Source organism: Martes martes (assembly GCF_963455335.1).
Source record: "Martes martes genome assembly, chromosome: 16".
Classification (NCBI taxonomy): domain Eukaryota; kingdom Metazoa; phylum Chordata; class Mammalia; order Carnivora; family Mustelidae; genus Martes; species Martes martes.
Genome location: NC_137904.1, coordinates 6,536,823 through 6,564,102, shown reverse-complemented (window position 1 = coordinate 6,564,102; position 27,280 = coordinate 6,536,823). Strand labels below are relative to the sequence as shown.

Below are 27,280 nucleotides of genomic sequence, written 5' to 3'. Positions count from 1 at the left end.
AGGAAGGGAAGCAGTCTCCCTGCTGAGTAGAGAGCCCGACGCGGGGCTCGATCCCAAGACCCTGGGATCATGACCCGAGCTGAAGGCAGAGCCTTTAACCCACTGAGCCACCCAGGCGCCCCGATCCTACACATTTTTTTATTAGAATTATCCCTACTTATTTAGGGTTGTTTTCTTTTGCTTTGTGAATGCGTGTGGCTTCCTTTTTACTCCCTCATATTTTATTTGTTTTTGTGGGCATACAGAAAAGTTTTTGTCAGGGAGAGGGAGGGAATGTTTAAACGGTAGGGCGGTGTTCTTTACAAAGTTTCCAGAAATTTATCTTAGTTGAAATGGATCTTTTTCAAAATCACCATGTAGCAATAAAAAACAGTAATACGAAAATGGAAAAAGTGAGGCAACATATGAATTGACTTGAAATGTAGAGAGAAAGGGGATTTTTCTGCGAATTGAAGACTGTTCAAGTTACTTTCTCATTGAAACCTGCCTTGACTTCGCTGTCTAAATTTGCAGATCTTCACCTATAATTCTTGATCCTTTGCCCTGCTCTTTTTTCCCCCATAGAACTTGTTATTGTCTAACACTTTATATTATTTACTTAAATGTTTTCCCCTTATTGTCTGTCCCCACCAGAGCTGAAGCTTCATTGCGTTGGGATTTTTAGAACAGTGCCTGGAACATGGCAAACGTTCCATAAATTTTAGCTGAATGAATACAGTTTTAGTTGGAGTAAAATCGAGAATTTAAGTAAGGGTTTCTGAAAATAGTGACCTCGTTGTCTGAGTAAGGGTGAGAAATCTGTTCTGCTAGGGAGTTTAAAAATTAGCCCAATGAGGCTTTTTCATTGCCAAAGGAATCTGTAGGTAAAATATGCATTAAGAAAGCAGCCTTTCAGCTAAGAGGTCAGTGATTTATATTTGAGTATGTGAGGAACAGGAGATGTTGCTGTTCACGCCCAGGGCCCTGTTGACTATGTGGAGGCCTTTTTCTTGCAGAAACTGCAAACTGGCTTAGCTCTTTTATTTCCCCTACAAAAGAGAGGTCATTGAAGTTACCTTCCTCCATTTTTAAAGGTGAAAATAAAAATGAGAGAGATAAGTTGTTTTGCTAGAATAGAGATTAATATGGGATAGTTCCATTTATGTCTTCTGTGGTGCTACAAATGAAAAGTCTTCTGTCAAATTTCTCTCTGCCCTTGAGAGACCTGCAGTTCTTTCTTCTGTAGGAGGAACTGTGTTAATTTTGACTTAACACTTCAATGGCATTGTGCACCGTGCCATCTTTGGGTAAGCAAACTGGATATCTGCTCTGTGTGTGTGTGTGTGTGTGTGTGTGTGATCACTCACGGTAATATAAAATGGCAACGGGCGACTGGGTGGCTCAGTGGGATTAAAGCCTCTGCCTTCGGCTCAGGTCATGATCCCAACGTTTTGGGATCGAGCCCCACATCGGGCTCTCTGCTCAGCAGGGGGCCTGCTCCCCCCCCGTCTGCCTACTTGTGATCTCTGCCTGTCAAATAAATAAAATCTTTTAAAAAATGGCAATACAAATAAAGTGGTTTATAATAAAGTAACATTTTAGTATATAAATGCTCAGTTACAATTAAGCAAGAAGATTTCATCAAGCATTCAGAAGCACCTCTTGGACTCCCCACTAGATAGAAGAAGTTCAAGGGAGAAAGTGTGCATCACAGAAAATGAGAAAGGAGACTCGGGAGGATCGCCTTTCAGCTCCCCACATGTGTTTATGATTGTTTGTTTTTTAAGATTCGATTTGTCTTCCCCTTTAATATTTGCATATCCCTCTTCTGCAGTCTCCTTGGTTTTGCCCTATACTTGTGTTTATATGTTTATGTTTGTTCTGTCTCCTCTTTTAGGTGGAACATTGTCAGTGGCAGACAGTTTGTCTTCTTTATAATTCCCTAGAGCATTCTGTACAGTGTTTTAAACAAGAAGCACTCAATTAATGTTTGCCTCACAAGTAAACAAGAGGGAAAATTAAGGTTTCAGGAAGGAGATTGTAATATTACCAAAAATTATATTAAGGAGTCACAGTAATCAAAACAGGCATTTGGTCTCTCTGGCATTTAGAGTGAGATGAAAACTGGACTCCACTTGAATGGATACAATGAGCTTGGGGACTGCTCAAGTAGATCACTGTTATTGTTTCCTCCCAAATCCTGGTCTGTGGCATTTTGTTCCAGAGGAAATTCTAGACCTGTGGTGATTTAATCTTGCCAAATGATAAACCCCTGAAATGAGTCATTCTCACTTTCATTCACTTTGTTTTTACATGGACGATCGCACAACCAACCAACGGAAGGCAGCTTTGCTTTCTGATGGGTCGGCATTGACCGTTTTCACAGTTTGTCCTTGTGCTGGTTCCCATGGTAATATTTTACATGTGGATGCTGTAGAGGTCGGTCAAGTTTATGTTGTATATTTGGAAGGAGTAGTTTGTGTGAGTTTGAATCAGGCAGTCCCTACTACTCAGAGATCTTTTGATAGCGTGGATCTAAGACCAGAACGACGTGTTGTGGACTTGCCATGAAAAGAACCTGGGCTCCTTTCTGGGCCTCCAGCTTGACTTCCAGGCCAGGGAGGGAGACGAACCGTAGAGACTCTTAATCTTACGAAACAAACTGAGGGTTGCTGGGGGTTGGGGTGGGGAGGGACAGGGTGGCTGGGTTATGGACATTGGGGAGGGGATGTGCTATGGTGAGTGCTGTGAATTGTGTAAAATTGATGATTCACAGACCTGTACCCCTGAAACAAATAAGACATTATATCTTAATAAAAAAAATAAGAAAATGAAGGAGTTGAATGAGGTCATCTATAAAGCAGAGATCCTGAACCCTGTAATATCTAATGCCTCTTTTTTTATAACATACGCTTTATCGTACCCTCTTTAGTACCATGAAATGAAATTCATATATAATATAACCTGACTGCATGCATAATTAAAAACTATATAGCATATATATGTATATGTATGTAATCCCTAACGACTATGAAACAACAATGCAAATGAAGTGATTTATAATGAAATAATATATATTTTAATATGTAAATGCTTAGTTTCAGTTACATAGGAAGAAGTATGAAGTATTCAGAAGCTTGTGCCTATATGTAGAATAACAGGGTATGTGGCAGCTATACACAAAGATTGTTTTTGTTGTATGGGCCACTCAGATACTATGAATGATGTTGTTGGTGATGTTATTTTTCCAGAATGATGAGCAACTCTTGGCAGAGTTCCAAATCAAACAAAACGTTGTCTTCTCTTGGTTTATGTAGTTTCATTTCTAAACATAGAAGTTTTTAAGCCATACAAAAAATTTTGTGTGATTGTGTGTAAAATGGAATCAGATTCTAGGCTCAGATAATCATCAACAAATTTATCACCATTGCGGTTCATGAGACATTTGAAAGCTGAGGAGGATATGGTACAGTACTTCATTAAGAAGGAAAGTCTTGCGGGCGCCTGGGTGACTCAGTGGGTTAAGCCTCTGCCTTCAGCTCAGGTCATGATCTCAGGGTCCTGGGATCGAGCCCCACATCGGGCTCTCTGCTCAGCAGGGAGCCTCCTTCCCTCCTCTCTTTGCCTGCCTTTGTGCCTACTTGTGATCTCTCTCTCTGTCAAATAAATAAAATCTTAAAAAAAAAAAAGGACTGTCTTGCACATTGCATAATGTATTTCTGGAGACCCCCCTTCCCCCCTCCCCCCCAATGCTAGGAAGCCCTCTTGTCACCCTAACCCGATGACCAGGTATCTGCATCGCCCTCTAGGGGACACATGGAAAATCATTGCTCAAGGACCCAGTTTCTTAACCTTCACACTTCAACATTTGGGTCAGGTAATTATTTGTTGTGCGGGGCTGTCTTTGTATCAGAGGGTGTTTAGCAACATCCCTGGCTTCTACCCACTTGATGCCAGTGCACTCCGCTAGTCGTGATAACCAAAAATGACTTCTGACGTTGCCAGATGTCTCTTGAGGGGTGAAACTCCTCCACACTGAGAAGCACTACTCTAAAATCTGCCATTAGAATAACATAATATACATTAATATGGATAAAAAACATTGCATACCACACTAATAGGTATTATTGATTTTTCTGTCAGGTTCAGGTAGTAAGGGAGGCTTTTACCAATTTCTCATTCTTGTTTTTCGGGTCACTTAACAGTGGGATTATTTTGTTACCGGGCTTTGGAAGGGTGGGAAGAATGAGCAGGATAGAATGATCAATTTCACAGTATGAGAGAATGAAAATCTCAAGAAAAGCCTTCCGGAAAAGGCCCTTTGATAAGTAGGAGTTCACGGAATTCCTTTCTGACAAGTTTGACATTGATGTTAAAGGTTGCAAAACTAGAATTTTAGTTCTGCAAGAAATATTAGAAATTGTATGGGTACCTACTCATTTTACAGACAAGAAAAGGACTAAAAGCTAAAGTGCAGTCACAGTTTAAGTTGAACCAGGACTTTAATAAATCTCTTGGGTGTCTCCCCGCTGCTCTTTGTACATTACAGTGTCTCTCAACCAGGAGATATTTGTAAAACAGTTTCAGCTCTTTGCAAGGTCTGACTCTTCAAAAATAAAAGACAAAACAGTACTTTTCTTTAAAACCTCGATATATCCATCATGCATGCCAGGAAAAATAAGAAGGTTAGCTATTATATACAAGGGACTTGTTTTCCTAGACTGAACAGAAAGATTTTTAATACTAATGTTAGTAACACTTCGGAGATGATTTTGTGGACAAGGGCTTCTTCCAAGAACTATACCTTTTGATGCTTACAGCAGCCCTATGAAATAGATAGCGCTATTATCACCCCCATTATGTGAGTGAGGCACCAAGGGCCCAAGAAGCCTGCACAAGGTCAGACGGTTCATAAGAGGCAGAGCTGGGATCTGAAGCCAGGCAGTCTGCTGCCCGCGTCCGTGCTCTTGTCACTACCCACTCCAGTCGGCTTGGGGCAAGCCTTAAACATTGAACCGGTGAAGGATAGATGACTGTTACATCCTGCTTGTGAAATTGGTATTCTTAGGAGCTAAACGTTTGGAAAATTTCAAGTTTAAAATGTACAAACTGAAGTTTTACTATATGTATACATTGTGAAATGATTACCACAATCAAGCTAATTAAGGTATCTATCAGGTCATATAGTTGCCATTTGTGTGTGTGTGTGTGTGTGTGGCGAGAACACTTAAGATCTATCCTCTCAGCAAGTTTCATGTATACAGTACAGGTCACAGTACTCTGCAAATCAGAATCACCTGGAGGATTAAAAAATAACCCAACACAATCAAGTCCTGTATCTATTTGGTTTAGGGTGTGCAAGGAAGGGTATTTTGTAAGACTTCCCATGTAGTTTTAGTGCACAGCACTAGGTTGAAAAACTAGTGTGGTCTCTGGCCCAGCAGCATTAGCACCACCTAGGGACTTGTAGGAAATGCAGGTTCTTAGGTCCTCTCCCAGTCCTTTTGAATCGTAAAGGCAGAGGGGGCCCTTTGGCAATCTAGTTTAGCAAGCCCTTCAGGTGAGTGTAATATACTCTTCTGCTGTAAACAATCGGAAACTTAAAAGCTTAACTTTTTTTTTTTTTAATTTTAGAAGAAAATAAATTTTTAATTTTATTTTTTATTTTTATTTTTATTTTTTATTTTAGAAGAGAAATCTGGTACATATTTATGAAGGACTGATTGAAGAACAAACCAGAGGATGGGGCAGCCTGTTAGAAACTGTTACCTTTACAGGTTCATGGGGTAAGAAAATGGGGCTAAGAACTGGAGTAGTGAATATAGGAATGAAGGCAGGTGACAGATTCAGGAGACGTGTCAGGGACAGAATTAGTGGAGTTTTGTGATGAATTATTGCACTGAGGGGACTGAAGGCAAATATAGAGTGAAAAATGAAGTTTCTTTTTGTGTTGATTACATGGTGTAAGTAAACAAGGTAGAAATGTGTTTAGAAATGTAAGCTTGGGGGAAGAGATGAAACTGTTGAATATGAGGGGACCTTAACCATCCAAGAGATGTCTTGCCTGGCTGAAAATTTGACTCCAGAACACTGAAAGCCAATGGGGATTAGGGTGGCATTGGGAGTTTTTACCATGGTATTTACATTTTTGAAATCATTCCTTGAAATGGTTAGATACATACTAAATTATTTTTAAACATGTCCATTTCATTTCATATTGAACCAAAGATGATAAGCTTTAAACACATCTACAAACTCTTGTATTTGGATCATTTATATGAAGTTGTTTTTAATGATTTAGAATACAGGGGCACCTGGGTGGTTCAGTCATTAAGGGTCTGGCTCTAGATTTCTGCTCAGGTCATGATATCAGGGTCCTGGGATTCAGCCCTGTGTTGGGCTCTGCACTCAGCAGGTAGTCTGCTTGAGATTCTCTCCCTCTGCACACCCCCTCCCCCCATCACACATGTGCTCTTTCTCTAAATACATAAACAATCCTTAAAAAAATGAATCTGTAGGTACATTGCCAGATCATAGTAAAACAAAAGTTAATTTTTGTAAGTTTACATTGTTCCATTCTTGGGCCAAGCATACACAAAACACATTCATTTTCTTCACTCCTTCCTTCTTTCCTTCCTTCCTTCCTTCACTTTTTTTAAAGATTTTGTTTATTTCTTTGACAGAGAGAGACACAGTGAGAGAGAGAACACAAGCAGGGGGAGTGGGAGAGGGAGAAGCAGGCTCCCTGCCGAACAGAGAGCCCGATGTGAGGCTCGATTCTAGGACCCTGGGATCGTGACCTGAGCTGAAGGCAGACGCTTAACAACTGAGCCACCCAGATGGTCCGAAACACATTCATTTTCAGAAAAGGAACTGAGATGATAGGAAAACAAAATTCTTATTCCAGCTCCTAATTAAAGGAGGTAGTTTGTGTTTTGATTGTGCCCATAGATTCCGGAGCCAGACCGAGTTCTACCACTGACAGGAGGACACATGACTTAAACTTCCCTGTGCTTCAGTGTCCTCATCTACAAATGGCTTAGTTGGTTGATAGTACCCATTTTATAGGGTTATTGTAAGCACTTAATGAGTTCGTACTTCTAAAAGTACTTTGGAAAGTGCCTAGCACTTAGCTAGCAACCATTCAATATAAGCTCTTACTAATCTTGGAAGCAAATTTTCTCACTTTCTACTTAGTCTTTCTAGATTGTTGCTATGAACAGTTTCTGAGTCTTATTTCTGTCAGTTTTATGAACTTCTGAACATTGAAGGAAAATGATTACAAACTGACAGATTTCTAGCAATTAAATTTTGAATCATTCATGGAGAAAATGTAGAAGCTTCCCAGTTTCTATATATATGGAAACTAAAACGTGCCTTTCAGTTCAGACACATCTCAAGTTTGTTAGCAAAAAGTTGAGGGTCAGATGGAACTAGGCTCCACATTCTTTACAATTTTAAATCTGTTTCGTTGATCTTCATTCTGAGTAGTCAGTAGCAAATCAATAATTTACTCTAAACAGGAATAAGTAAATGACTACTCTTTTGATGCATAATATGAAGGTCAAGAATATATCATAACAATTTCTACATCAAAAGTTATGTGAAAGAAAACTACCAAGCAAAGTGTGATTATAATTAGGTATAATAATGATAATTCCAGCCTCAACATTTGACCCTTACGGTGCAGTGAGAAGAAGGTAGCACCTCTGGAAGTAGAAAATCATTTTACTCTTCCATCTGAGATTTGTAAATTAAGGCTGTTCATCACCACTCTTGAAATATAATGATCTGAATTTCACTTAAAGTCATCCCTTAGTTTGGAAATCATTATGCTGATGTAAAGGCCAGGGAGAAATGCTTTATCTTTAACATTGTACTTATCTTCCTCAAAAATAGTTTTACAATCCACATTTTTCTTTTCTTTTTTTTTTAAAGATTTTATTTATTTATTTGACAGAGAGCGATCACAAGTAGGCAGAGAGGCAGGCAGAGAGAGAGGGAGAAGCAGGCTCCCCGCTGAGCAGAGAGCCCGATGTGGGGCTCGATCCCAGGACCCTGGGATCATGACCTGAGCCGAAGGCAGAGGCTTTAATCCACTGAGCCACCCAGGTGCCCCGACAATCCACATTTTTCAACCCATTCCATTTGAGGTGGGAAGCTGGTAGAAGAGGACTAGATATAGTTCTGGGGATTTGTATGTCCAGGCCCTGTCAGACCCACAGGGCTTTTGTAACTTGGCCATATGCCCGGGCAGGCTCTAAATATAGCTCTCACCATCCTGTGCTACTTGGAGTTCTTGTGTTCTGGGAGTGGCCTGTGGTTGGACAAACTTCCTGGGCTCAGTTAAAGATATGGGAAATATGCCATGTTATGGTCTGAGCGCCTAAAGTCAGACTGGACAAGATCCCAGTCACCTTTACTTCTGGGAGGAAACTCTTGTGCAACTCTAAGCAAGGAAATCCAAATTCATGGTATTCTTGAGGGGCTAGTGGAAGTGTGGATTCTTTGGTGAATGGGTGGAAACATATAGAGCTTTGCAGTAAAAACTAGTTGGATATTCTCAGGATATATTTGTTATTTCCTGTATTTATATATCTATCTAAGGAATTAGAGTTCTCCAAGTCATGATTTAGCATGCATAGTGCGTAGTTGGGTTTATTAAATGATGGATATATTATAGATATTTCAAGGTTATTACTATCATTGTTGACTGATTGGCAAAATAGATTCTTTAATTGTTGATTTAAGAATTAAAATTGTATCACATCTTTGAAAATATTTTGTCCTTCCTTGCTATAAAAATAATTGAGGAAAGTCTTATCCTATTCAGTTAATTTGTATTTCCACAGCTCTGACTGGTTTCGGTACCAATCACTGGACTTTAGTAACAAAAATCATGTATTTGATGTCTTGGATGAGAAATGAGCAGATAAGAAGTAATTTTCTTTTATAACTTAATCACATAATTCAGCTTGCTTCAAATTGTTTGTTAACAAAGTATGACAATTTATGTATTAAAGATAAAAATTTATAATAAGAAACTGCCCACCTACTTTACTTGAAGGGTAATTACCCTTCATGTACTCCATAATTCACCAACTTTGATGAAGGTGGCAGTGAGTTATGATGGTCTTTACCTTGTCAGAAAGACTTTGATAACTTCATCATGCCACCAGTGTCTTAAAATTATGGATTGTATGCAAGGCATAATAACTCTCTTTCTTTTTGATAGAAACTACATTTCTCTTCTCAAGTGGTCAGTAATTCACAGGAATTCGAAAATGGCTTCGTATCTCTAAGTTATATTTCCACTCACAATAGTGATGAAATGCCTTACTTATATTTTCATAGTTTTAAAAACTACTCACATAATAATGTGAATAGAATTCTTGCCTATTAATTTTTTAAAGTGTCGTGGAATCCTTCTGTAACACCACTGAATAACAGATAGTAATATTTGTATTATGGACCAGCTGTGGTACATCTGGTTTTTATGGTGGTATGAAATGAAATACTGTGTTGAGGGAGAATCACAATTTGATCTGAAACATACTATTTTGTTCTTACTCCATTTGGCTGGAATTCTTCCCATTAAGTAACTCTAAGTTTAACAGCAAAACTGTGAGCATTGTGGTGGCATTATTAAAATACATATGTGTTAGGGGTACCTGCGTGGCTCAGTTGGTTAGGGTTTGCCTTCAACTCAGGTCATGATCCCGGGGTCCTGGGATCAAGTCTTCCATTGGGCTCCCTGCTTTGAGGGGAGTCTGTGTCTCCCTCTCCCTCTGCCATTCCCCACTGCTCCTGCTTTCTTTCTCTTAGGTGCGTGCTCTCTCTCAAATAAATAAAGTCTTTTTTTAAAAAAATATGTTCAGGTAGCCAACATACAGAACATCATTAGTTTTTCAAATATCTTTAAAAAAATGTATGTGTTATTTGGAAGTAGGAGATAAGAATGTGTTAAGAGTTGGAGGGGAACATATCAGCTACAAGAACAGAAAGGCTTGGTGCTTAAGTACACGGATGGTTGACACCGAAAGGCAGAGGATACAAGGTGTGGGGCAGTAGGAAGGGTCTTTATGGATGATATCACCAAAGCACGATGCATTTTGCTGGAGAAAAGTTGGCTAACATTGGTATTATCAGGAGATTTACCTTTAAGTCCTAAGTATGAAAAGTACTTTTATTTTAATCTGGGTTTTTAAGTTATACCATGAAAGAGAATAGAAGAGAATAAAATAGCTATTTTGCAGTTTAAAATTCAGTATAGAGGGGCATCTGGGTGGTTCAGTCAGCTAAGTGTCTGACTCTGACCCAGATCAGGTCTTGATCTCAGGGAGATCAGGGCGATCAGGCCCAGTGTGGAGCCTACTTTAAAAAAAAGAAAATCAGTCTAGAGACTGAATTTGATGACACTTTTTTTTTTTTAAGTCAAAAGATAGGGGCCCCTGGGTGGCTCAGTTGTTCAAGCCTCCCTCTCTTGGTTTCGGCTGAGGTCATGATCTCAGGGTTCTGGGATCCAGCCCTGCCTCAGGCTCCCTGCGCAGTGTGGAATCTCCGCCCCCTCCCTCTCCCTCACCTTTTGCTCCCTGCCCCCCACCCCCGCTCTCTTAAATAAAATCTTAAATAAAATCTTAAATAAAATCTTTAGAAATAAATAAAATCTTTAGAAAAAAATAAAAAGATATGTTATTGCAAGTTGGAATTTTTGAAAGCAAAACTTATCTAGCAATTCCACTTCTGTGTATATTCTCAAAGGATTTGAAATCAGGGACTTGAATAGTTACTTGTACACCAGTGTACATAACAGCATTATTTGCAATAGTCAAAATGTGGAAATAACCCAAATGCCCATTGATGGATAAATGGATAAAGTGAGATGTATACGTGCAATGCATATTACTCACTGTAATAAAAGAAATGAAATTCTGACACATGCTGCAGCATGGATTAACACTGAAGACATTTTGCTAACTGAAAGTAGCCAGACATAAGAGGACAACTGTTGTATGATTTCACTTACATGAGGTATTTAGGTGGTCAGATTCATAGAAACAGAAAATAGAATAGTAGTTGCCAAGAGCTGGGTGGGATGGGGGCAGAGAATAGGGAATAATTGTTTAATGGTACAGAATTTTGGTTTGAGAAGATCAAAAAGTTCTGGAGATGGATCGTGGTAGTGGTAGTACAATAATGTGAATGTATTTAACACAACTGAACTGTATATCTAAAAATGGCAAAAAGGTAAATTTTTATGTTATGTATATTTTACAATAACAAAAGCAAAACTTACTAAAATGGTATTATAAAGTAATAAAATGGTTCCAGTTAGAGAATAAACTAACGAGAATTTTATAAGGGTTAGCTAATTATTCATACTTATAAATATTCAGTAGTCATTACTAGACTAAATTTGGGGGAATAAATTCCTTGTCTCGTATATGATCTAGGGAATGATTTGACCATACTTAAAAATATTTTCTTTCGGTACATGGCAAGATTCCTGGAACATGGAAGATGCTCAGTAAATATTTGTTGATTGATATCTGTTTATTCGGGAAATTGTATCATATCTTCTTGTGCAGAATAATCAGCTTAACTGGAACTTATTAAGCCTACTTATAAGCTCAGTAAACAGAAAAATATAACCTTTAAAATAGAAACAATAAAAAATGGAGTACCCATTATACTAGGTTATGGGAATTAATGTATCTCAGGGAATATGCCATGAATTTTTGTTGTTGATATTAAAAACAGTACTAGTAGTATCTTGAGAAATGTATAGTTCTTTGCCTGCAAGACTGTGTCTGGGATCAATAGTCTTATTATCTTCATTTTATAGATGTTCGAAGATCGTTGTGGGTCTCGAGGCCATTTTGGTGCTTTCTTTACTATGACAATAAGTTCATTTAAGCCTGTGGTTCTTATGATTTGACTGTTCTTATGATTTGACTGTTTTCTAAACTAAAACCCTACTGTGTTGAAAAGAGAAGTGAATTATGAGTATCCAGGCAAATCATTTCTGTGAAAACTCAGTTTCAGAAAGACACTGAATTTCATTCATGATTTATCCTTTAAAGAAAGGAAAATATAATTATTAACCATAGAGATTAACTGGAAAGGTTGTCTGTTCTGTGCTTTATTCTGTATAAAATGCAATGTAATTATGACTTCTGTTGTAAATTTCAGTAAACATGATTTAATACTACAGCAAGGGTGCCATGAAAATGTGAATATTAACTTTCCAACAATTTCTAGAAATTAAAATGGAACTTTGGCAATAACATGGCATTTTGACACCAATGAAAATATTTTATGTAGTTATGTAAGCAATAAAAACAAATGTTTTGTAAAAATTTATTCAGAAGGACTTATAACTAGGAAAAACAATCATAATTAACAAGATCTCATAAAGTGCTCAGCAGCCAAAGGTAACTTTTAAACCAGCTGAAGGTGATGAGGTCATTGCTGGTCCTAAGTTCATAAGATCTGACCACCTATAGAGATTTTTTTTAGAGCACTTAAAAGAGTTAATTTTCCAACTATGGACAAGCTGGGAGAGTCTCCCTCTTTCAGGTGACCTTCTATCGTGCCAAAGTAATGGAATTGAACGCACCCTCCCTCGGCTTCTCGAACAGCTGTTCCTGTGGTACAGGAGTAAATGTGTAAACCCTACCAGTACCAGCTGGAAAAAAGACAAGAATCTCCTATTTCTGAATGTATTATGGAGCCCAGATTTTGTTTCCAGGATAAAATGTGTCCAAAAGCAACCACATTTAAGAAGAGGGTTGTGAAATCATCCAGTGGATGAGTAACCATCCTGACAGTTCAACTGGCTGAGGCAAGCAAAGGTGTCCGGTTAGGAAGCATCCCGCTTACTGTACTGACCATGCTGTATTAGAGGGAATCTTTCCTATGCTTTTAACTGAGATCATTATAGCATAAGAATATTAACAATAGCAACATCTTGGGCGCCTGGGTGGCTCAGTCAGTTCAGCATCTGCCTTAGGCTCAGGTCATGATCTCAGAGTCCCGGGATCAAGCCCCACACCGGGGGATGGGGGGGGGCACTCGCTCAGCAGGGAGCCTGCTTCTCCCTCTCCCTGTGCTGCCCTGCTTGTGCTCGCTCACGCTCTCTGTCAAATAAACAAATAAAATCTAAAAAAAAAAAAAAAAAAAAAGCAATAGCAACATCAGAAGTACAAAAGCAATATTGTGTAGATATGTTTTTTCTCAACATGAACATCACTGATCACTAAATTTCTAAAGCCTATTGAGGATTTTGGAAGTCAAATAATAATGATTATGACGATAATAACAGGAGGCATTTTGTTAACTAAAACATGCTTATCTTTTAACTCTACTTTAGTAAAAGTACTTAAAATTACCTTCTAAGTCTAAACAAATAATAAAAATATATAATTTTTAAAGATTTTATTTTTAAGTAACCTCTATACCCAATGTGGGGCTTGAGCTCACAACCCCAAGATCAATAGTTGCATGCACTCCTGAATGAGCCAGGTGTCCCTAAAAATATTGTTTATTAATGTGTCATAAGGGGCAGAGGGAGAAGAAGGCTCCCTGCTGAGCAAGGAACCTGATGTGGGGCTTGATCCCAGGACCCTGAGATTGTGACCTGAGCCAAAGGTAGACACATGACCGACGGAGCCACCCAGGCGCCCCACATAAAGTTTCTTTTAAATAGACTTTATTTTTTGAAGCAGTTTTTGATTTACAGCAAAACTGAGTGGAAAGTGAGAAGTTCTCATATACCTCCTAACACATACGCACACCAAGCTTCTTCCACTATCAACATTACACACACACCAAAGACATACGTTTGTTACTATCAGAGAACCTATAGTGACACATTATTATCACCTGAAGTCCTTTGGTTACATTAAGGCTCACCCTTGGTGTTGTGCGTTCTAGATTTTGTAAAAAACTAACAAATATATATATAGATACATATTATATATGTATAAGTAAATATATATGAAAAATATATACTTTTTTCATATATATATATTTCTCATGTATATATTTCATATTCTCCACCATAGCAGTATTATATGGGATAATTTCACTGCCCTATAAATCTTCTGTGCTTCACCTATTCATCCCTTCCTTCTCACTAACCCCTGGCAGCTACTGATCTTTTTCCTGTCTCTATAGTTTTTCATTTTCAACAATGTCATATAATTAGAATCATAACATACATAGCCTTTTCAGGTTGGCTTCTTTCACTTAATAATATATATGTAAGTTTCCTCCATATCTTTTCATGGCTTGATAGTTCATTTCTTTTTAGGGCTCAAAAATATTCTATTATCTGGGGGCACCTGTGTGGCTCAGTTAGTTAAAGCATCTGCCTTGGGCTCAGGTCATAATCTCAGGGTTCTGAGATCAAGCCCCACACTGGGCTCCCTGCTCAGTGGGGAGTCTGCTTCTCCCTCTGCCCCTTCCCTCACTCATTTTTTCTCTCTCTCTCCCTCAAATAAATTAATAAAATCTTTAAAAGAAAATCTATTGTCTGGATGTGTCACTGTTTTATTTATCCATTCACCTACTGAAGGACCCAATAATCTTGGTTGCTTCCAAGTTTTGGCAATTATGAAAAAAGCTGCTACAAACATCTTTGTGCAGGTTTTTACATGGATATAGCTTTTCAACTCATTTTTTAAAAATTTATTTATTTATTTTAATAAACATATAATGTATTTATATCCCCAGGGGTACAGGTCTGTGAATCGCCAGGTTTACACATTTCACAGCACTCATCATAGCACATACCCTCCCCAATGTCCATATCCCCACCACCCTCTCCCGTCCCCCCTCCCCCCAGCAACCCACAGTCTGTTTTTTGAGATTGAGTCTTTTATGGTTTGTCTCCCTCGCAATCCCATCTTCTTTCATTTTTTCTTTTCCTACCTGCCCCCAACCCCCCCACATTGCATCTCCACTTCCTCATATCAAAGAGATCATATGATTGTCTTTCTCCGATTGACTTATTTCGCTAAGCATAATACCCTCTAGTTCCATCCACATCGTCGCAAATGGCAAGATTTCATGTCTTTTGATGGCTGCATAGTATTCCATTGTGTATATATACCACATCTTCTTTGTCCATTCATCTGTTGATGGACATCTAGGCTCTTTCCATAGTTTGGCTGTTGTGGACATTGCTGCTTTAAACATTTGGGTGCACGTGCCCCTTCGGAGCACCACGTTTGTATCTTTAGGATATATACCCAGTAGTGCAATCGCTGGGTCATAGGGTAGCTCTATTTTCAGTTTTTTGAGGAACCTCCACATTGTTTTCCAGAGTGGTTGCACCAGCTTGCATTCCCACCAACAGTGTCGCCAGCATCTGTCACTGCTTTTCAACTCATTTAAGTAAATACCACGGAGCATAATTATTGGGTTGTATGGCAAGAGTGTATTTAATTTTGTAAGACATCACCAACCTGTCTTCCCCAATGGCGATTCCACTTTGCATTTCCAGGCAGTCTATGAGGTTCCTATTGTCTACATGCTCACCAACATTTGGTGTTGTCAGTGTTCTGGATTTGGGCCATTCTAATAGGTAAACCATTGCATCGTATTGTTTTGAGATTTCCTAATGACATATAATGTTGAGCGTATTTTCATATCCTTATTTGCAATCTGTATTATTTATTTGGTGAGATGTCTGTTCGGAACTTTTGCCGAATATTTAAATCTGTTTTTTTATTTTCTTTTTTTGAGTTTTAAGAGTTCTTTATATGTGTTGGGTAACAATCCTTTATCAGATTTGTCTTTTTCAAATACTCTCTCCCAGCTTGTGTCATAGTATTTTAAGTGTAATGATCAACCCTGAAGGATGGATGCTTTATGGAAACAAACAAACAAACAAAAATTTAGAAAGAATTCTTTGGTTGTAAAAATTTAGACTCATTTATGGGGCGCCTGGGTGGCTCAGTGGGTTAAAGCCTCTGCCTTCGGCTCAGGTCATGATCCCAGGGTCCTGGGATCGAGCCCCGCATCGGGCTCTCTGCTCGGCAGGGAGCCTGCTTCCTCCTCTCTCTCTGCCTGCCTCTCTGCCTACTTGTAATCTCTGTGTGACTTGTGATCTCTGTCTGTGAAATAAATAAATAAAATCTTTAAAAAATTTTTTTAAAAATTTAGACTCATTTTTAAAGATGCACTGAAAATGGACTATGTTAGGTTTATGGGCTATCTCACTGACTACTAAACTATGGTGGAATTAACTGAAATCTCCCAAAGAGTCCCCTTATATCCAGAGGAGATTGGAATCTAGTTAAGATTGGTGCCAGTCTTGGATTCATGGAGAACGCCAGCAGCAACTTGTGGTTTCTGTTAAAATGCACCCAGGCTTAGATGGGACAAGAACCTGTTAAAATAACTTTCCAAAAAGAAAACAAACAAACAAAAAAAAGCAAGGATATTATCTTTTATAGTGCAAGAGACTTGGACCAAAGCCTTTTTTTAAAAAAATAAGATTTTATTTATTTATTTGACAGAGATCGCAAGTAGGCAGAGAGGCAGGCAGAGAGAGAGGAGGAAGCAGGCTCCCTGCTGAGCAGAGAGCCCGATGCGGGGCTCGACCCCAGGACCCTGGGATCATGACCTGAGCCAAAGGCAGAGGCTTTAACCCACTGAGCCACCCAGGCGCCCCGGACCAAAGCCTTTTTAAGATTAAATATATCTCTTGTTACAATGTGCTATTAAATCTGTTGTCTCTGAGAAAAATTAATTCTCACTAGGAAGATGAAATCAAAATATCAAAGCATTTGATCCTACTACCATACCAGCAAAACCACTAGCACTACCCCTAAAATAACAAATCTAAAACACCTCTGAAATAAGAGAGCAGTACTGTAATATACCAGAAAATGCCTGGAATCCCCATGGATCAGTGACAGTTTTACTGCATACGAAACTCACTCTAGTTTGGGTCAGCTAAAGGGGATCCATTACAGGATGGCTAATGGGTATCAGAGCAGTTGGGAGGGCTGAAGAAGATCAGCTCTGGGCTGGACTTCTGGGAACACGTCATAAAGCCACATTACAGAACTGAACTTCTGGACCTGCCAGAAGGAATTGGCTGCTGTTGCTGGCTCCAGACCCAGACCACTCACGCCACCACCCACAGCAGCAAAATAAAGATGTGCCCTGCCTCTCAACACCTACAAAGCTACAGCCCTAATGCTGAGACCCTCACCACAATTGTTGCAGGAAATCAAGCTCCCCTACAACTCAGCTTGCCTGCCGAAGTAACAGACAAGAGAAGTCAGCCTCTGCTTCAGACTGTACCACTTGCGCCTTCTAAAGCTCACGTGTTTAAGTGTATCAGTGGAACCTAGATCCCATCCAACACTAGAGCATCAAAGGAGTCTAAAAAATGTAGTTTTGGGGTGCCCGGGTGGCTCAGCGGGTTAAGGCCTCTGCCTTCGGCTCAGGTCATGATCCCAGGGTCATGGGATCGAGTCCCGCATCGGGCTCTCTGCTTGGCAGGGAGCCTGCTTCTCTTTCTCTCTCTCTGCCTGCCTCTCTGCCTACTTGTGATCTCTCTCTCTGTGTCAAATAAATAAATAAAATCTTTTTTAAAAAAATGTAGTTTGGAGGGTTCCAGCCTCAGTATTTCAAGAAGGCCTTCTAGAAGAAAGATGGAAAGGATACTCAGGTGATACACCATCCCACCCATCCTGAAAAGAGAGTAGAAAGCATATAATTGTTCAAGGAAAACCGGGGCAATTCCAGAAGAATAAGTGTCGAGGCTACGGACACAGTTTATTGGAAAGAATCATGGAGCAACCACCAGAGCGGTTGATTGCCATCTGGAGTAGAAAACACAGATATGCTCTAAATGTTGGGCCAGAAGCCAAGCTCAGGAGGAGGAGGGAGCTCTACTTCCCTAAGAGAAGCTTACTGGGATGCCCTGTCTGGCAGCTAAACACCCCGTCTTCTACAATCCCTGTTGCTGACTCTGGTGTACATAATACCTTCACAGGCAGGCTGACCCAACCTGAACTACAAAGATAGCCATGCAAGCAGAAAGTAAACGTCTAAAGTAAGCAAACACCATGAAAAACATACAAGCTAAGGAATGTCACTAAGGGAGAATTTATGCAGCAAACAAATGGAAACTTTGAAAATAGTACAACTGAAAACCACAGAGAGATGAGAATGGACACTGTATCCATGAAACAAAATACTGTTTTTAAGAACCCCAGATTAGAAAAAGAGAAAATGCTTACCAAATAAAAATCTTAATAGTAAGCCAAAAAGCAGAATATATTCATGCTCGCTGGAAGCCTAAATTGTGCTCAGAATGACAGAGATGGTGTCATAGGTGCTGTGGTCCACCACCCAGATCCCTGCCAGGGACCCACACGTTCTGCCACCTGCTGGCGGCTGGCAGCTCACAGCCAAGTCCCTCTCCAGGAATTACCCTTGGGAAAGAATTGCTTTGCCCGTTTATGTCCTTTCCCCAAAGGCACACAGGCCCCCTTGCTTGGATTCAGGACAATCTGAAGGGTCATCCCAGCCCTGAAGCTCCCTGAACAGTCAGGCGAGGCCTTTCTTACAACTGCAGCACAGTTCAACTCTCCTTTCACCCTACCCTCCTTATCTTTCCCTCCCAGACATTGTCTCCGAGGGAACTTAAGCAATAAGCCTCCTATCTGCAGATCTCCATCCCAGCATCCATTTCCAGGTAGCCCCATCTAAGGCAGATAGAAAGAACAAAAACAAAGAGACCTGAAGACATCGAGTGCATCTCCATCTATATGATTGCAATTCCAGCAGACAAGAACAGAGAATGGAAGGGAAGAAAAAAACAAAGAACATATAAATAGATTTCCCAGAATTGATGAAAGAAAGATACCGATCATATTGAAAAAGTCCACCAACAAGATGAAAAGAAAATTTATATATATAAAATATATGTTATATATTATATATGTTGACTTGCCTGGGGCCACCTTGGTGGCTCAGTCAGTTAAGCATCTGCCTTCGGCTCAGGTCATGATCCAAGGGTCCTGGGATGGGGTCCTGCATCAGACTCCTTGCTCAGTGGGGAGCCTGCTTCTCCCTCTGCCTGCAGCTGCCCCAGCTTGTGTCTCTGACAAGTGAATAAATAAAACCTTAAAAAAAAATCTAACGACCTAGTTAATAAGGTAGATCCAATTAATATAGTGACATCTATACTTTGAAATGAGAAAATGAACTTTTCTTACAGAGTATTTTCTTAGCACAACACATAAATCAGAAACTAAAAAAAAAAACAAAACAGATTTAATCATTTTTAAATATCTGCAGAGTAAGAGATATTATAAACAAAACAAAAGACAATAGCAAGCCAGAGTAAAGTAATCACCAACACGCTTCAGTGTGTTTTGTGTTTTTGCCCAGCGCCTATATCAGCACTATGGTTTTGCTCTTAGGGTACCATTCTGGCTATCTGGTGGTGATGAGACCTCCCTCCAGGCCCCAAGACAGGTGTGAGGAAATCAATTCACCACATACCTGGCCACAGGATCAATTCAAGCATGAGCATAGGACCCATTTGGGGCCAGTAAGAAGGAGTGAATGACAGGACTTGAGTGCAAGTGACTGAAAAAGACTCTGCCACTGAATTTAGGGAGTGAAGCTATAAGATGCAGCCATCCTGGCATCAGAGCGAGGGCTAGCCTGAGGCAGAGCTGAAGAAACAGAGCCCAGGAATGAGTCCCAGAGACATACAGTGGTGCCTAAATAGATTAGACAGAAATAACCAGGATGCTCAATGTCTTTAAATGTATTGGGATGGGGTAGAGTCAGGCAGGGGGTAAACAACTAGAAAAGACTTTGAGGCTGAACTGTGATATATAGATAACTATGCAAATGAAAGGGCAATTATTACTAGGTGTTGTGGGTTCAATCACATTCTCCAAAACGATATGCTGAAATTCTGAATATACATATATGTATATGTATATATGTATGTACATATGTACATATACATACATATATATGTGCACATACAAACACACCCACACATATACATGTATCTTTATTTACAAAGTGTCTTTGGAAATATAATCAAGTTAAAATGAGGTCATACTGGATTAAGGTGGGCCCCAAACCCCATGACTGGTGTCCTTATAAGGAAAGAGGTTTGGAGGAAGAAAAGATACACTGGAAAGAAGTCCACATGAAGACCAGGGCAGAAATGGGAGTTACGCTGCTGATGCAAGACAAGGAAGGCCAGAGATTGCTGTCAACCAGCAGAGGTTAGAAGAGGCAAGGAAGGATTCTTCCCTATAGCCTTCATAGGGAGCCATGGCCCTTCTACCACCTTGACTTCAGACTTCCAAAACAGAGAGGATAAACTTCTGTTCTTTTAAGCCATCTAGTTTGAAATAATTTGTTATGGCAGACCTAGGAAAATAAAACAACAGATGATTATTAACTTTAAGGAAAAGCAAAGAGTTGTGCAAGGAAGTAACAGGTATAATACAGAAATCAGGTCCAGATACCATTTCTATAGACAGAATTATGTAAAAGTCAATCAATCAATCACAATATAACCGTATAGGGACTAGAGGGAGAGGGGGCCTGGCAATTACATTTGTTTATGGGCGGCAGGAGAATCAAATTCTTGCCTTCTATCACATGAACGTAATTTACCTTCTATCATAAGAACTCATAGATTATGTGAAAATTGAGAAATGAAGTAATATTGTTATAAGCTTCGTATATAGAGATATGGATAAATGGCCAAAGAAGCAGATAAAAGTTGAAAATGGTCATTTCTGGAGAATGAGACATGAGAAATTAGATCTTGGTGTACTAGACTGGATTGCTTTTCATAACTCATGTAGCACTATTTGGCCTATTAAATTATGCATGTATCAACTTTAATGGAAATAAAAACAAAATTCAAAAGGAATAAATAGGCAAAAATGAACAGACAGTTCACAAAGGAAGAACTTCAAATGAAGAACATATGAACACGTGCCTAAACTCAATGACCACCAGGCCAATTCAGTTTAAAATAAATTTTAAAAATAAGTCTAATAATAATAAATCAAATATTAAGCCTCCCACCAACTAAGCACAATTAGTTTGGAAAGAAATTTGAAAATGTTTAGTAAAATTGAAAATGTGTATACAACACTGCTAATCCATTCTGGCTTGGATCCCAAGGAACTTTTGTACAGGATCAGAAAAAAGCTTGTTTGAGAAAGTTAATCACAGTATTGTTTAAAATAATGAAAATCCGGAGAGGATTAAATGTTTACCAATAGATATTTAACCATTCCAGATAGGATATTTTATATTTACATATAATGCTATCTGGCAATGAAAAGGAGTAAACTAACTATATATACGAAGACACGGAGTGAGAATTTTCAGTGAAAAAGAAATGGGAAGAACAGTTTGTCCAACCTATTACCAGCGAAACAAATTTGAAAACATACTAGCCATTCACTGTCATGAATATCTGAATGTAAAAACATAAAAACAGTGATTGGAGGGATACACACTAACTTCATGAGAGAAGTCGGGTTGGAGAGAGGTTTACAGAATGCAACTGAGGGTGAATACAGAAAAAACATCCACTTCATCTGTCTTATGTTAGTTCTTATATTTAAAAACTCTTAAGGATAGGAAATTGGTTCTACAGATTTTGGGTCTGTGAGTCTCCATAACCATGTGAGATAATTCGTTATAATAAATATTACATTTGGGGCACCTGGGTGGCTCAGTGGGTTAAAGCCTCTGCCTTCGGCTCAGGTCATGACCCCAGGGTCCTAGGATCAAGCCCCACATTGGGCTCTTTGCTCAGCGGGGAGCCTGCATCCCCCTCTCTCTCTCTGCCTGCCTCTCTGCCTACTTGTGATCTCTGTCTGTCAGATAAATAAAATCTTTTTTAAAAAATAAATATTACATTTAACACAATTATTAAATAGTAATATGTAGTATAATATGTATTTTAAAAATAAAATAAATACTCTTAAGGAAATATGAGAAAGTACTATTAATTATCAATTCTGGGTGATAGGTACTCAGGTTTTTAAAAAATGGTATCTAGGTATTTACCTGTATTTTTATTACTCAAATTTTAAAAACTAGATGTAAAAATGTTTTATTGCAAAAGTACAAAAATGGACTCGAAAAGAGTGCAAGTGCCTGAAGAATCTAACAATCTATAGAAGATGCCCCAAAACAGCAGAGAATCATCCACTAAAAAAAAAAGCACTAAATCCATCCAATTTTATGTGTGAGTTCTACCAGATGTGCCAGAAACAATGTCCTAACTCATCCTGTAATGACAGCATAATCAAAACAGAGCTAGATTATCAGCACTCCAAATTCAGCAGGATATTAAAAGAAAAATCATCTTGCTTGAGTGAGACTTATAAAAAGTGCCTTCATGATTCAACATAAGGAAGGTAATTTTTATAATATACTACAGTAAAAAATAAAGTGAGAAAAAGTTTAAATCTCAAAGCTCAAAACTTGAAGTTCAATTGATATTTAAAAACGTAAAATTTAGTGACCATATGTATTTTTTCGATTCTTTGCAAACAAGAAATAGAAGAAAACTTTTGAATATAAAGGAAAAACACTGCCCTTAGTCAAAAACAATCGAGGATGCCCTGCATCAAGGGCTAATCTATAAAATAAAATAAATTTAAATATTCTAAATAAGAAAGCAAAGGTCAGCATTTGCAGACTACAGAACCGTTTACTTAGAAATTCCAAGAACATTTACTTACAAACTGTTAGAAATAACAAGCCCGGATTCCTCTCTCCGCCTCCGGCGCCCCGGCCCTACTGCTCTGCCCCCATTGCCCCGCCCTCCACTGCCCGGCCTGCGCGCGCGGAATTTTGGCGTCTGCGCGTGGGACGGAGGGAAGAAAGATGGCAGCTCCGAGCTTCCCCGCACCGCTGCCTGGGCGCGGGCCGCGGCGCCTTCACCAACGTGTACGAGCCCGCGGAGGATACGTTCCTGCTGCTGGACGCGCTCCAGGCAGCAGCGGCCGAGCTGACAGGGTGCGAGGAGGACGAGGGTCCCGGCGGGAGAGGGCTCGGGCGTCCTGGAGAGGCGGCGGCGAGGGAGAGCCCGGGAAAGAGGGGATGCTGTCTGCCCCGAGAGGAGGCGGTGTCCGCAGACTCGGCGACCGTGGATACCAGAACGCCGTCACCGACGATCCTCCTTTAGATACCTGTAATGGGCGGGCCAGGGATCTCTTTACTTTTGCCAAGGTGTTGCTTTGGTCTCGGGAGCTCCACAGCTCCTTACTACGCCAGCGTGTATCTTTTCCACAGCCCCCGAGAGCAGTGATGTGCTAACACGTTCAAAAACCAAATATTCCGAAATATATTAATATTTTAATATAAAATATTAAAAGTTGCGTGGCATTTAATTTACTCAGTATATAAAGGCACCCTATGGTAAGGGAGGGGCACAAAAATGAAGTGAGGTTGTGAGATCATGGCGCGGAGAAGTATTTTGAAACCCACTGAACAGCATACTCTGCCCTGAACAACAAGCCAGTTAGCCGCGTGTGGCTACCCAGCCCTTGAAACGTGGCTAGTGCGACTGCAGAGCGTAATTTTTCATTTAACTTAAAATTTTAAATAGCTACAGAGCTAGCAGCCTGTGGAATTTTCCCTAGCACTTTGTAAGTAATAAAACTGACTTGTTGAAGTGCCCCCCTCCTAAATTTTAAATGACATTAAAAGAATGAATACCTGTATTGTTATTGTTTTAATGAGAGGAATTTGAGTAATTAGATTTATTTAAAGATCAAGACTTGAAATTGGTTATCTCAAGATAAAATAGCAGTCAGGCTTCATAGATCTGTATTTCTGTATTGTGTTTCTCTCTCTTAAACCTGGTCAGATTTTTCCATATATAAAATGCCCCAACGCTTATGAAGCCAGCTTTTCATTGTAAATGATGGAACTTTGGGATTTACTGGAATGTAGAACCCTATATTTCTTTTTGTAATTTGTCTTTTAGTCTCAAGAGACCCCAGAAAGATTTACAAGCACCAATTGCATTGCAAAGTATGCTGTGAAAGGAGCTGATTTTGTTATAAAGTCAGATTATTTCTGTTCTTGGGATTCTGTTTATGAAAGCATGATAGTTATTTTCAAATAAAAGCCTCCTGGTAAGGTTCAACAGACCTTCCCACAGAATAATAAAGTTTTGTCAGATAATGTGGGTTGATTCCAAAAGTTAGAAGCTGCTAGAGTTTGAGGCTAGTAGCCAGCAAGACCTAAATCCCATTAAACCCATTTCTGTGATGGAGAAAACTGGTGCTTTTGATGCATATGTAGACTATAGGCAGGGAAGTAAATTTAATTGAAGGATAAAATAGAGTGTAATAAAGAATTTATTCAAAAGCATTTTAAAGTTATACTAATATTGTAAGATCAGATTCTGTGAGATTTTCTCAGTTCAGTGTACAGCTGTACAAATAACGAATTTCTTTTCCTGCTCTAAATCTATTAAGAGAAAGGGGGAATTTTTTTTCTCTAGGATATACTAATGGATTTGTGAATGTTATGTACTTTTAGATGATAGAGAAAACATCATAAATAAATAGTATAATAACTAACCCTATCATTTTAGGGAAGTACTAAACTACTAAACCCTTGTGAGAAGGGGTGATGTTTTTCATATTAATATTTTCAACCCTCAACCTAATTCCATAGTTTTATGTAATGTTTTATAGTAATGAATTGGAAGCTATCTATTTTATGAACTTTAATTACACACCCCAGTGTGTAATTAAACAGTATTAAATGAGCACAAAGTGGTTTATAGTGTGTTTATAAATTTCTTTTGTATTTCCATGTATTTGCAGATGAGTGATGCTGGAGAAATACACATTAAAACTAGATTGAGCGTCATTTTCTGTGATGTATATTTTTATCCTACTATACTCATTTATTTTATTTTGCTTTTTTAGAGTGGAAATATGCCTTGAAGTAGGATCAGGGTCTGGAGTGGTGTCTGCATTCCTAGCCTCTATGATGGGTCCTCAAGCTTTGTACATGTAAGTATAAGTATATCAAATTCATCCACATCTTCCACTAAGAAATTCACTAGGGGTATGACTGCCTGAATGAAATCATTTTTGTAAATGAAATGAAAGGGTCTACCTAAGTGTAGGAAGGACTCAGATTATAAATTATTCTTCCCTAAACATTTTAACTGCATGTCCAAAACCGTTCCATCATACTACATAATTATAGAAGCAACAAAATGATTTTAGGGTATTTCTAAATTTGAAATTTTTTAGGCAAATAGTCTGATTACCAGAAAAAATTGAAAATTAAATTTTTAAGAAAATTTGAGAATGTGGAAAGTTTAAAGAAGAAAATAAAAATCACTTCCAATTCTACCACACATGGTCCAAGTGTGTTTCTTTCTTTTTTTCCCCACTTCCTATGTTTTTAATATTGTATCATGACTATTTTTCAAAAATTCCTTTTAAATTTCATTTTTGTGGTGGCATAGTCTTCATTAGATTCATAATTTAATTCCTTCAGATGTGTATGCATGTATGTGTAGTTTCTACTCTTGCACATTATATCAATATAACAATCTTTTTCATTAATATAACATTTATTGCTTTTTCCTTCACCATTATTAAAGCATTTTCATTTTTTTCTAAATCTGCTTTGTAAAAAAGCAGTGGAACATTTAAAATTTTTTCAGTAATAGGTTGCCTCATGGTCGTAAAATACAGTTTTCTTTCTCTTCTGTTTCTAGGTGCACTGATACCAACCCTGAAGCAGCAGCTTGCACTCTGGAGACAGCACACTGTGACAAAGTCCACATTCAGCCAGTAATTACAGACTTGGTGAGCTATTCATCCTTGTCCAATAATAGTTAATTTCCTTTTCAAATAAGTTAAGGTTAAGATGATTAGGTCAAAGAAGCTTGAGTGATAAATTAATTAACTTTTAATCCACTAAATAGTATACCCCATAATTTATGAAGTAAATTCTTTTTTTTATTATTATTTTTTAAGATTTTATTTATTTATTTGACAGACAGAGATCACAAGTAGGCAGAGAGGCAGGCAGAGAGAGAGAGAGAAGAGGAAGCAGGCTCTCTGTGGAGCAGACAGCCCGATGTGGGGCTCGATCCCAGGACCCTGGGATCATGACCTGAGCCGAAGGCAGAGGCTTTAACCCACTGAGCCACCCAGGCGCCCCTACGAAGTAAATTCTTTTTTTTTTTTTTTTTTAAAGATTTTATTTATTTATTTGACAGACAGAGATCACAAGTAGGCAGAGAGGCAGGCAGAGAGAGAGGGAGAAGCAGGCTTCCCGCTGAGCAGAGAGCCCGATGTGGGGCTTGATCCCAGGACCCTGAGATCATGACCTGAGCTGAATGCAAAGGCCCAATCCACTGAGCCACCCAGGTGCCCCACGAAGTAAATTCTTAACTGATGTAATTCATCTTGTCCAAAATTCAAAGGAAATTTCTACTGTCTTGGAAGGATCAGTCATCTTTGGGTCAGAAGTGACGGAGAATCCAGTTTAAACTGGCTTAAGTAAAGTGTGTGGCTTCAGGCATAGCTGGCTCCAGGAACTCAAATGCTATAACAGGCATCTTTTTCTTAGCTCTGAACTTCTCTGTTGGCTCTATTTCTAGGTAGTCTTTTTCTTCTTGGTAAGAAGATACGTGCATGTCTATTTCGCACTTCTCAGCAAACATCTCCCTTATCCTTCCATGGAAAGAAACTCTTTCTATTTAGTTAGTCTTACAAGCCCCAGAATGAGTATTGCTTGGATCATCTTGGATCATATGCCATCTCAAAATCTCTCACTGTGGCCAAAGGGGTTTAGGCTTGAGTAATAGTCTCACCCAGGACAGCTGCATTGGGATAAGCCCTACCCGAGCTAAATGGATTGAAAATGAGAGGATAGAGAATTTACCCATTAGAGATCAAGGAGATGAAATCAAAAGAAAGAGGGGAATGAGACCTTGACAGGTAAAAAAACATGTCACAATTACAGAACCATCATTTTAACTTACACATCTATTTCCCAGTCGCAGTGTTCCTTTACTATTTTAATTGGTAAGACTTGGGTAATTTTGGATATTTGTTGTTGTTTTAAGTGCTTTTTTGTAAGCAAAAAGTCTTAACACCAGATAGGGATAAGAAATAAAAATGTTTTCCGTGCTTCTTGACGTGTATTCTTAGTGTTAAGAGTATTTAGCTTTTCTGCTTTTTTAAACTCAGAAGTGATTTTTCAGCTTAGAAGGAATTAAGCCAAA

At 38.9% G+C, this 27,280-nt stretch overlaps 1 protein-coding gene across 1 annotated transcript in view; it reads left to right on the top strand.

The window, feature by feature from the left end:
• LOC308356554 (uncharacterized protein) overlaps positions 1-27,280 on the top strand; it is a gene marked incomplete at its 5' end in the record, with an annotated part of 60,066 nt that overhangs the window by 15,650 nt on the left and 17,136 nt on the right. Inside the window, 3 exons of the mRNA XM_080825609.1 lie at positions 22,762-23,028; positions 24,957-25,043; positions 25,763-25,853. Coding sequence (XP_080681735.1) covers positions 22,762-23,028; positions 24,957-25,043; positions 25,763-25,853 — 445 coding nt within the window. The remainder of the gene's footprint in view (positions 1-22,761; positions 23,029-24,956; positions 25,044-25,762; positions 25,854-27,280) is intronic.